General features: G+C 38.5%; 1 protein-coding gene across 1 annotated transcript in view; it reads right to left on the reverse strand.

Moving 5' to 3' along the window:
- LOC136058885 (uncharacterized) overlaps nucleotides 1-12,880 on the reverse strand; it is an 83,025-nt gene that overhangs the window by 45,062 nt on the left and 25,083 nt on the right. The window contains exons 4-5 of the mRNA XM_065752669.1: nucleotides 5,760-6,012; nucleotides 3,666-3,918 (exon numbers count right to left, since the gene is read on the reverse strand). Of these exons, the coding sequence (XP_065608741.1) occupies nucleotides 3,666-3,918; nucleotides 5,760-6,012 (506 nt within the window). The remainder of the gene's footprint in view (nucleotides 1-3,665; nucleotides 3,919-5,759; nucleotides 6,013-12,880) is intronic.

Raw genomic sequence — 12,880 nt, forward strand, 5'->3', positions numbered from 1 at the left:
GCCATGGGAGAAAAAAGATGAACATTAGAAAATGCCAAACTTGATCAGGCTATGTACATGCAGACACAGAAGAACATGAATTTATTTATAAGAAGAGTTTAACTGTAATTTGTGGGACACCCATCTTAAAACTGAGCATCCTAAGTGTATATAAGGAGTTAGTATTCATAGAATAAAAATAATAATTTAATTGGTTATAATGCAATTTGTGTATTTTTTTTACAATGATTCACATAAAATCCTTAAGATTTCACAGCACTCTATGCTTCAGTATACTCTATATTGCAGTAATATACAGGAAAAGATTTTCAAAAATCTATTATCTCCTCTCCTTTTCTTTCCCGCCCCGCCTCCCCCCGCCCCCCCACATCTAATTCTTGAGTACTAACTACTGTATTGACATATTATTGCCCTCTGCTGGATCAATTTAGAAGAATTCAACTACATATCATAGGTCTACTACTCAGAGCTAAAATAAATTCTTTCATTCATATTTTTTTCTTTTTGAAAATTGACACGGTGGCAGCAGTATTCATTCTAAATAATGTTAACACCTTTACCAAGGACATGTGAAACTGCACCACCAGATTAATCCAGTATTTATCTTTCAGAAAGGGAGTTGGTGACCTTTGGGATTCAGGAACCATCATATTCTGGAACAACTTGCCTGGACAAATCCTCAGAGAGTCAAAACTTTCTCCCTGTTGTTGGTCACCTTTGTGGTGACATGCATAGTAAAAGTGCAACATTTACAAGTCCTGTGATGAGCTATACATGGAATGAGATTCTTGACTGTACTTTTATTCTGTCTCCACCCTTTGCAACACTGCCAGGTTTCTGTAATGGAAATTACAAGTCCCAGGAGACCAGTAATAGCATATAAAAAGTAGTCACTAATTTAGATCTGTCAGTATTCTTAAAAAGTAATAATAATAATAATAAAAAGTCTCTCAGTTCTTTTTTATCTCCCTGTTCTGTCCTCCCTTCTTGCAAAAAAAAAAAAAAAAAAAGAAAGAAAAATGCTGGCTGCCTCCATCCTGTTATAAAATAGACTGTCTACCAAGGAAAACCCTCTGCTGAGCAGTCACGTTCTGATATGCCTCCAGAGAGGCAAAGTCTGAGTGGCAAATAAATTTCTTTCTTATCCAAGCTGTTCTTTCTGACAAGGCAAAAACAGTATGGAAAAGTGCTTCTCCCTATCCATATTTTTCTAATAATGAATTGTGACAATTTTTTTGTGGACTTCAAAGGTACGATCCAAGAAAGGTGCCATCAGGTGCCATCATTTTAAATTGTTTAAATCACATTCATTGAAAGTGTTCCTCAGTATCTGTCTTAGGTATTTGTCACATCACACAGCGACAGTCACATAAGCACTTCACAGTCTCTAACAATTTTTTAGGATGACACTCATCCGTGTGGGTAAAGAGGTGTTACTATGAATTTTACAAGCTATGCAAAGTGACTGATCCTAGGAAAAAATCTGTCAGAACTGGGCTTTGAACTGAATTCATCACAATCATGGACAAACTCCTTACCCTGAGAATGATCTATCTGAAAAGCAAACCTGGAATTTGACATAATATCTTGAATTATGAGCTGAAGTCCCCAAACATTCAATTCCTATCTAGTCTCTACTTAAAAATATAAAAGTTGTAAACGGAGAAACTTTTGTCCCCAGGGCTCTCCGTCATCTTTCATAAGTATTAAATCAATTTAGATTAGTAAAATACATTTTAGCACTAAAATTACTCATATTACCACAGCACAACATTAAAAAAAAAAAAACAACCAACCTTGCTCTAAAATAGATTGGCAAGTAATCTGAAATAGCTGCTGAAAGAATGCCAAGATTAGAAAAAAAAAATACAAATGCATGACCAAAAACACATGTAAGAGACATAGTTTCATTTTGGAAGGGATATACACAGTATATGTGTAATATTCAAACAAATGAGTTTCTACCAACAATAATCTCTGCGGGTAAATTTGCCAAATTTTCAGTATGAAGTACAGAGAGAGTTGTGCTTTTTTAAGCCCTGTAACAAAAAACTCAGTTACTTTATTCATATCTCACATTTCCCTCTGATCAAGCTCTGTTTCAGATTGGTAACGAAGCCAGCCTGACTAGAACGAAGTACAATTCAACAGAAGTCAAAGGCAATGATTTTCTCAGTTCAAGTATGGTAATGACAAGGTAGCCCTCACTAAATATTTCCTTCAGATTTCATGACTGCACCAATATTGTATGGAGGGGAAGTAAATCTTTTTAAACATTTAGATATTTCTACCTTATATATTGGTGAAAAAGAAACCTATCTCTCCTTAGGAAAAAAACATTCATGATGATAATCACCACTGAAACTCAAATCTGCGCAAGGTTTGCACCATGAAATTAGAAACAAACAAGCAAACAAAAAAAATCAGGCTGTCCACGTGAAAGCTACAGTGTGTTGCCACATGCTTAAAATCAGGGAGTTACCTCACAAGCAAACTCCGATTAAACTTCTTGAACAGCTGAATTTTAATTTTGAAAAGCCCATTGATAGGACCCTACCAATGTGAGACTAGGATCTGAATGTTCCAGGAGACTGGATATTGTCTACTATGTGACAGAGGTCTCCTTGCCACCAGTGTATAGATGGGCTATGCAGACCATATGCAGGCAGAGGTGGAGCTGGAATATTTGCTTTCAGGACTTTGTATGATGAGGGTATTTCTGTAAGATGACTCTTTGTATCTCCCCGTTTTCATGTATGCCCTCATGAAGGCCCACCTAGAGAACCATGTCCAGACCTGGGTCCCCCAGCACAAGAATGACATGGAGGTGTACGGAGGGTCCAGAGCAGTCACAAAGATGATCAGAGTGCTGCAGCATCTGTCTTTGTAGGAGTCAGTCTGAGGGAGCTGGGCTTATTCAGCATGGAAAAAGAAGGCTTTGGGGAGACCTCACTGCAGCCTTCCAGCACTTGAAGGGAGCTTATAAATAGGAGGGGTACTGATATTTTACACAGTTTGATAGTGATAGGTCAAGAGGGGATGACTTTAGACTAAAAAGAGGGGAAATTTGGGTGAGATGTTAAGAAGAAAGTATTCACTCAGAGGGCATTGAAGCACTTGCACAGGCTGCCTAGAGAAGCTGTGAGTGTCCCATGCCTGGAGGTGTTCAAAGCCAGGTTGTTTGGGGCCCTGGGCAGCCTGATCTAGAGAGTGACAGCTCTGCCTATAGCAGGGGGATTGGAACTAGATGATCTTTAAGGTCCCTTCCAACTTAAGCCATCCTATGACCTTACAGGTCTTCTAGGTACGCCAGAAAAGAGTATTAACTACTTCCCATGTTGGAGAACCCTCATATGCCTATCTCCATTAATATCCAAAATTGAAATAATCTTTTTCAAAGCAGATGTTATCATTCCATTGGTGTACTCACTTTCTCATCTCCATATATGGTTCGTGCAATTATCTTAGTTTTATGCAGAAACAAGTTACCCCAATAGACGGGAATTTTGTTAAAAAAAAAGGTAGTGTATAACATTATTATTTAATTTCTTTTTAACTTTCATGTTCCGTTGCCACGGGTGGAATTTCATATCTTCCGCTGATTCACTGAATAAAACAAATTTCTACATCAAGGACTCATGTCCAAGTTATTTTAAGTGACTTACCCCCAGGAATGAATCCACTATAAACACTGCCAAGGGGTCCAGCACTGTCCAGAGTCCCAGAGCTATGATAAACTTTGACAAGAAGGAAGGGAATGAATCAAATCGCTGCTGACAGACCCATCTGATCAGGACCATAAGAATCAATCCGGCATTCAAGGTTAGGGGTCCCACCACTACCATGACCAACTCTTCACTAGTCTGCAGCAAGGAGTTCTGGTAGCACAGTTCAACAGTGTGAGGGAAAAACTTGAATCTGTAAATAAGTACAAGGAGAAAGTTTGCTTGTGCTCCTGGTCAAACCACTAGCAAAGTAGAATAATGCATTCAGCACATTACATTGTAATATTGTGTCCTTATCTTGGCCATAGAACATCAACCAAAAGAATATGAAGATATGCAATAACACAGAGCCTCCTCATGTCTCCTCATCCTTCTGTCCCCTCTGACTCCCATTTCAGCAGATACATTGCTAGGCTGTGTTACAGGAAGATGCTTGCTCCCACCAACAGCAATAGAAGACAGGCCCTAAGAGCTGACCCCTCTCTGCCTACTGAAGCAGCTTTGGGCACTGTACAAAGTAGAAAATGTTTCCCTGAAGACACAACCTGTAGCATCCTTCAAGTGAAAGTGAAAAAGTCCCTGTTGACACCAAAGAGGGATTTAAAAAGCTTTCCTAGTAAGTGAATACCCTAGTGCCCTAGGACTACGTCTGACATTATAAGCTTCATATAGATACTATAAGAATGAATTGGCTTAGGCTTGTTCCTAGCTACAAGCAAACTGATTTGATTTGCACTTTGGTTCTTATCTGGGAGTGCTACCACTATATTAAAGTGGGTCTGGAAGGTGTTCAAACTCAGTCTCTTGCTCTGAAGGTATGTAGTTCCAGATTTGGTTGCTGATCCAGAGCATCTTGGCTTAAGGATTTATTAATGTAGCTGACTGCTTTGGACAGCTGTGATTAGTGGCTTTGAACAAGATCACCTCTCTGTCATACCTTGCTTTCTTCTGTTCCATTTCCTTTGCTTTCATAGATTCAATGCTTGGCCTCCCAGAAGTTTTAATGCCAGATGGCTAAGCTGCCTGGTCTCTGCAAGGCCAGAAGTGAGACATGCTGGCCTTGCATCAAGATCTAGCTTGTCTCTGTGATTTGTGAGTACGGTTGTTTGCAAATTAAAATGCAAAACTATACCTAGCACTGTCCATATTCTGTGCAGATATTCTGTTCAGGCCGTAACTGATAATGCCAGTATCACCCAATTTATCAAAAAGCAGAGTCAGGGCATAGTTTGCAAGTTACTGGCTCCTACCACATTTATTATTTTTTTTTACTTTAAATTACGATGATTATTGTTATTGATACTTGAAAGTGAAAACAATACATACCTATTTTCATTAGAAAAATCTTTCCTACACTAAGTATAGCAGGTTTTTTTTGCTTTACAAGCCTATTCTCTTCCCCACAGCAACATATGGGGAACTAGGTATCTATCACCTTGTGGAGTTATTCTTCATCTTTTATTTTTCATGTCAAGTAATGACATGTAATGGTTTTCCTGAAGCTCTCTAGAGAGCTCTCATTCCTGATCCAAAGTTAATGTATCATATAGTTAAAATATGCCAACCCATTGTAGTCCTCACAGGAAAACTGATATATCAAATTTAAATTCTTCTGAAGCATTTTTTACTCATAGATCACGCTGGTAACACCGAATGTGATTTAAAAGCTTCTTCAGTTTTCTGCACTTCTTCGGCATTTTGAAATACTTCATCCGAAATGATAAATGATTTTTGTGGAAGAAGATACATCATCTGCTGGATATATCAGAGGAGTAAGAGGTAGGGATGGTACAAGATGCATAAATGGATACACCCTGTTCTGAATTTAAAACATACATTACTAAAACCTTCACCTTTCAGTTATCTGGAGCCTGAATGTGGTCCTTGTTCTCCTAATCTCTGCAAGTGCTCTGATGCAAGCTTACATGAAGGGCCCTTAGCACAGGTCTCAGCTACCAACTCTCTTTGTAATGTTCTTTAAATTATGCAATTTGTAGAAATATTCCAAGAGAGAAAGAAGACAGTAGAACTCACTTTGTAACAGGAACTGAGATGGTCTGAAGGAAGAGCCACTGGCTACAGTAATGCAGGTAGAGTCTCAAGAACCAAAGCAACAAGACCAGCATCACAAGCATCCAGAAGTCCCAGGAACGCCAGTGTGCAGCTCCCAGTTCTGAGAAGGTCGCATATACCCCAAAATGGAAATGCTCAGCAACCCTTCTGAACAGCTTCACCTTGACATGAGAGCAGCGGCTGCAAACACACAGAAATAAAATGATGAAGAGTCCTTCAGAAAAACATACAAGAAATAGCAGTGCCTGAAAGACAGTAAAGCACTGTTTGTACAGAGAAAATGCGTTCTGATCATAACATCTGATTGACCAACACATCTGACATGAAAAAAAATTGATTCCATTGCAGTCTCGATGATCGGTGGCTTTCTCCCGCAAACCATACTACTTTGATAAAGAAAACAACAAATCAAAAGTTTTTAAATGTCTTTTGCTTTCATTTTGATTTTAATCACATGCAAATGGCTCTCCAAAGAACGCTTTCTCACTTATTTTCTTTCTGAGAAAATGATGAAAAGAACCGCCATATTTGTACTGACAACATATTAATTTTATTTAAAAAATGTGAATAGTTTTCTGGCATTTGCCTAAGAGAACTTCAAATATTTCAGTATACAACATAGACTAAAACTCCCCTTTAAACCAGTTTCATGCGGAAGAAGGAATAGAAAGGAACTTGCACTGTACAATATTCTACTGACTGTGGTGTGATCTGCCCTTTCAGCTAATTACAATACTGCTTCCACGGGAGGAAAAATAAAAGATGCACGGACTCAGTCTTGGCATTATATTTCCAAAAAACTCGAGTCCCTCAGCTGATTCAAAGCTGAAAAGACAGTAGCTTCTCTGACCTTTTGAAACTAACTGCTATGCTTATTTCTACTGATTTAAATGACTAAGCAGCTGAGATGCACAGCTCTAGGAATAAATATGATGTCACTGTGTTCAAGGCATTATTTATATTGATTAAGTTTTCCTAAAGTGCATAAATATAAAGATCTTTTTGTAGAGGCAAACATGCTGGCATTTTAAAGTGCAGCATATGACTGAGGAAGTAACAGCAATATTTGCACTGTATCTTATGCCCTTTAAGTATTTTTCCTGTCTACATATTCATGATTTTTAGACAACTCTGTATGTTTCTTTCTTTAGCAGTCAGAAATCCCACATCTCTCAGAACTCTCATTGCTATTACAAATAGCAATGGAGAAATTCAAAAAGATTCTACACTTGGTCTAAGTCTGAATGAGCAAGGCAAAAAAAAAAAAAAAAAGCGGAAAACAAATAAACAAAATCTTGACAGCTGTAGTCTTAGATTTTGGGACTGGCCTTGGCATCACATTACTCCTGACACTTGGTGTTGAGAAGGATGCCTACATAACAACAGGAGAAGGAGGAGGCATGGCTTCAGCTCAACACCTCTTCTTATGAGAAAGATCAAGATTTAGTTACGTATCTGTTTGAAGAACAGAAGAAGGAGCAGTTAGGAGGGACACGTCACAAAAATTAGTTTAGCTGTCTTTAAGAATGCCTCAAGAACAAAAGCATCTGTTGGGCTGAAATTGGTGATGCTTTCAGTGGCTAAAAATTGATCTGTCAGTAGTTCTGAAGAACTTTTTGAGACATTGCAGTCCACTTTACTTACATCCCAATTAGTCACAAAGTACTACTGCACAGGCTTAGAGCCACATTATGAATCACTTTCCTCACACTGTAATTATTTACCCATGGCAGCCTACAGAAGTGTCACAACATGATTTTCAGTCTAGATTTTTGTGAGAAAGAAACAAAGGAAAATGTAAAATAAGAAATATATCTAACTGTGGTATCATACTAAAATGGTTGTGGCATTCTGGATCTTCTGAACTCTGAAGATAAAATTTTACTAAATTTATTTTTACATAAGAAATCTATATTATCCTTTTTAATAATTTAAATCCATACACAAGGTGTTCACCACTTTAGGAGAGTTAATATTGTTCCCTTCCATTTATAGTGTTCCTGAAGATGCAGAAACACTGGGATGTATTAGTGATCAAAATGCCAAGTTGGGAAGGTGAGGGAGCATCTTCCTTGTGGAGAAACAACTTATCTATGCAATCAGCACTTTCACAGAAGTTTCATGAATACTGCTCCAACTCTGGAACTCATTGCATTGAAGTTGCTTGTGTAAGTACCGTGAGCACAACAGTGTAACACCTGACTGACAAACTTCCCTAAAACTTAGGCAGCAATGAAAACATTCAACCTGTGTCTCCATCCCTCCGTTTCTCCCCAGTTTACTTCCACTTTCAAGAGGTCACAATAACACATAGGTGGAAACAGCTCTATCACTGAAGCTGTGCTCTTCAGGGCACAAAAATGAAAAAGAGCAGAAGGGAGTTCTGTGCATTATTAGCCCTCCTGAGATGCTGGCTTTCTCAGCCACATTTGTTGAATTAGGAATCCTCCTAACTCCACAGACCTCCAAATGAGAGTACAAAAATTCAGAGCTTATCAGCTGTTACCAAACCCTAGAAGCCTTCCTCTTGCCCTGTTCAAACCAGCAGGGCAACGTCTATGATATCTTTACACTGATTCATCTTTCCTCTGAGAAACAAACATTAGCAGCCCAGAAACTCCACAGAAAGACAAGCTTTCTGTAAACCAAAGAAATAAAGAAAAACATTCGTGAAATGAAAGCACTTTGTTTTGATTTTTGAAACAGCTTTCCTCTTTGAAAGACTTCGTGATTTTCATCACACACCTTGACCACAGTTTCTAGCTTTTAGCTGAAAACTAAAGTCCTGCTAACTGTTTTACTTGTGGAGAATACGGAATGTCTGACAAGCGCTGCTTCTTGTACTTCGCTAGGACTGTGTAACAGCTAAACACAAACATCAGTAGAAGTAGAAGAAACTGTTGGAAAATATAGCAAATCCAGTGACGGCCCCAGCCCATAACTAGAATCTCTCAATTTACTACAAAACAAATTCAGTGAGCCCCAGTGTACATGCAAGTTACAGCAAACTATTCCTGAATGCTCATTAATCATGGTACAAGGCAGTTTACTGGTTGTCATTTCAAAACAGTGGGTTAAAATTATATCTTTCATTGACTTTTTTGAGGGATGAAGAAAGGAGGAGGCAGAAACATGAAATGAAATACACCAAACAAGCAGAAAGAGCCCCTTTAAATAAATTTTAGCTGGTGCTGCTATAGCGAATGCTTGTGGGTGGAGTGACAGCACTGGCAGATACACTCTTCAGAAGAGATTTATATAAAAGTTGCTCTAGGGCAGAGAGCATTAGCATTACCTTTCAAAAAGGAAACAACTCCCCCACCCACAAAAACAAACAAACAAACAAAAAAAAACCCTCAACCATTGGGTGAAAATGATATAAAGCTCTGAATGAGAAGCCACTTGAGGAATGGATTTATCCATGATTCCTTGGATTACTGGTAAGTAATTTGGCTGAATGTTTCTGTTCTAGGGCATTAGTTTTGCATTTTTCTTTGCAAAACGCTGGAGTAACAAATCGCAGAGACTAAATTACCATAAAAGCAGGTCAATTATTTTGATGGAAATTGTTCAGAAGGAAAGAAACGATGCATAGATTCTCTTAAGCTACACTTGATGATGATAACAGAGAAGTAATGGCTGATAGAAGGCAGTGTGTACTCTTGGGTGACAGCTTTGCTGCTGACAAACTACAGTGAACATTTGTATAAAGCACTGAAAGACTGGCACTTGCAGCTGATGTAACACTGCTTGTTCCAGAACTACACTAGTGTATAACAGCTGATGTATTCAGGATCCAGTCCTGAAAGTATCTATTGCTTACTTTTCATAAAATAAGGCAAAATAAACATTGTGTTACCTATACATCCAAAAATGATATTTGAAGAGTAAATGCAAATATTAAAGAATTTGAGCAAATTGCTTTTAGGAAATCCCAGTCCTCAAAGCCCAACAATCTGTATAACACGTTTACTTGACTTACAAATAAAAAGACCACTCTTCATCATCACCATAAATGGTAGGCATTTAAATTTACTGTGAAATCCATGAGTTTATCCTTTAGTTTTTGTCAGCAATAATGAAAATGTAACAAATGATGCCCAGAGTTACTACAATGAAAGACTATCACTTCCAGTAGAAAAACGCTCTGAGTCTGTATGTACATCCAAAGATAACACACTGACAACACATAGCCCTTGAAATGGAAAACAGTTTACAGTACTTTTGATGAAACACGAGACAGAAAGCAATCTAGTTCATTCAACTATACACAACATAAACTTCTAGTATATATACATACATGCATATATAAAAAATACCATTCGAAAGAATGTATTATTAGAAAGAGTGTATTAGATAGAAAGTATCCTCCTGCATAATAATTTTCCTTTATAAAGTTCATATTGCATTACAGTGAATTTATGTTTATTCCAGGCTATTCCATGATGATACAAATGACTTTGCCCAATCAGCTAGTGGCAGAGTTCTGAACTGAGCTCTGATGAATTACAGTTCATTATTCTATCCAATGGATTTGTAATAAAATATTACTTTTTTTATTTGCATGAAAAGTGAGTACAACCAGGGAAAAATTTTGCTAAGGATGAAGGCACTGCTTTCGCCCTTCCCTTTCCAGGGTACAATTACATTTCTAATTTGTAAGCTTACAAGCACCAAGGAAGTTGGAATCACCAGCACTACAGGGATTATCTAGGGACTATGTGCTATAGGAGAGGTTGAAAAAACATGAAGGAATGTTAGATTATTCCTAATGTTAGATTATTCCTAATGTTAGGTTATTCCAAATGTCAATAGAAGCATTCGTTCTACAGTTTGCTGAAATATCCAAAATCATGGTACAGAAGAAATGTTGGAAATCATAGGTTTACATTTCAGGTGCACATGTGGTGAAAAAGAAACTGTCAGAAGTATACAACATCCAAAAACACTGAAGGAAGGCTTTAGGAATCAAATATCCTTGCAAAGCAGGAAAAATAGCCATCTATTAATTGCTTTGGTTGGCTACAAAATGTATGATGCAGTCACATGAGTGCACTGGAGAGCACCTACCTTGCCCCACTATGCTGGACAGGAGGGTGAGAACAGCCAGGTCCTTTAATAGGGTCCCAGGCTGTGCCAGCTCATGAAGATAGGTCCAGCAGGCAGCAAGCTCTACACCAGCAACAGCCCAGGTGTATATGCATAACATACATAGGCAGGAGCCAGAACAAGCACACCAGCTGAATGTTTTGTGTAACCCACTCATGCCAAGAAGCTCAGAGGGATGTACTCTGGCACACTGTCTGCCTCAGATGGAGACAACTACAAGTTCTGTATTGAGGGATGGACACTGCATCACTGGGACAAGATTCATTAAAGAGGAAGGGGAGGAAGTGCTGAGAGCTCCATATTCATCTCTGTACATCCATGTTAGCCACTACATATTCAACACTCTCTATAATAGAGCTTATGATGACAGAAGATTAAAAAATACCAGCAGATTCTTGTCTTTAGCAGCATCCCCCTCAGGAGACGTTCAGGTTGGACATAAGGAAAAATTGATCTCTGAAAGAGTGGTGAGACACTGGCATAGGCTGCCCAAGGAGGTGGTGAAGTCACCGCTCCTGAAAGTGTTCAACAAACTTGTAGATGCAGCACTGAAAGACATCATTTTAGTGAGCACCGTGGAGTTGGGTTGGCAGTTGGACTAGATGATCTTAGTGGTCTTTTTCAACCTTAATGATTCTGTGATACCCATCTTCTGCCTCTGGACAGCTAAGAATTTCCTGATGGACTAATTGAGAAATTTTTGAGAAGAGATTTCTTAATAAGCTGGGGAAAGAATCATAGGAGGAAGGAAAGATCAGAAGTTCAAGCAAAAAAGCAATGGCGCTGGAGGACAACATGGTTCCTTGTAGAGAGCTGGCAGTGCTTTGCAAATTTCAAATTTGAGCTGCATCTGAGAATGTCAAAGCAGAAGTTCCAACAACAAATGATTATTGTCATGGTTGCAGTTTAGGTAAGCAACTAGAACTTTGCCTTTTTCGTGTTCAGTTGCATTTTCACAAGCCTGCTGGCTTGGCAAAACAGACTGGAAATCTTACAAGTTAAAACATTCCAGTCTGTCTGGTTCCAGCTCTAGATGGGAACAAACATGAAACAAGGAAATTTCTGCAGCTCGAAGAACTTTTAAGAAGCTCTGTTTTGTATTTCATTTTAGAAAGAAACAAAAGGCAGCAGTCTCTGCTATTCATCCTCATGACATGACAAGGCCAGTCAAGAAGTAAAAGCATGTAATTCCTCCCCTCCTTTTTGCCCTCTGACTGTTTTAAGAAAATAAGAAAACAGTGAATGAATGAGAAAAAGACATGACCCAGTTATGAGAGAGGTCAGTGGAGGTATAGATCTCACAAAGACGGTACTATTCACAAAACTGTCTAAGAGCAAGTAGCGTGAATGCTCAACCTTGTGCATGAGCAATAAATCAAAGAGTTTAGGCCATGGAGAAGAACTTTGTGTGGCACCAGGAGTAAAAGATACACCTTCAAGCTCATCTCAATTAAAAAGAGAAAAGAAAACAAAAAACACAGATGGTAGGCATCGGTAGAATTTAGGGAGAATTGAGACAGAACATTTAATTCATGTTAATAGCTGCAGCGTACCCTAACCAGAAGGATAAGAAATACACGTACATGTGCATAATACTCTTGGCTAAGGAGGACAGTATTCCATACCTGATGTGTGGAACTGTTTCCACCTTGACACAGAAAACATCCCCAAGGACATTTGCTCTATCTGGAGGAAAAATGTAATCTTCCTCCTGACCAAATATGTATCTACTTGTGAGAGCCACTAAACACTCAAGCACCATCTGTGAGTTGTGCATTCATCTGTAACACACCAATTTAGCTGGCAGGCCATTGGGAAACAAGACTCTGAGGTTGCCAAGTTATAATGGCAATCCAGTAATCCAGAACTGGTTGGAACTCCACTGAGCAAACAGGTGAAGGTTTATGGTGAAAACTGAAGCAGTGTGATGAAGCTTCAAAATAAGAGACAGCCCTGTGATATGCAAAAAAAGA

This window comes from Cyrtonyx montezumae, unplaced genomic scaffold (assembly GCF_038088225.1).
Source record: "Cyrtonyx montezumae isolate F1298 unplaced genomic scaffold, pur_monq_1.0 scaffold_8, whole genome shotgun sequence".
Lineage (NCBI taxonomy): Eukaryota > Metazoa > Chordata > Aves > Galliformes > Odontophoridae > Cyrtonyx > Cyrtonyx montezumae.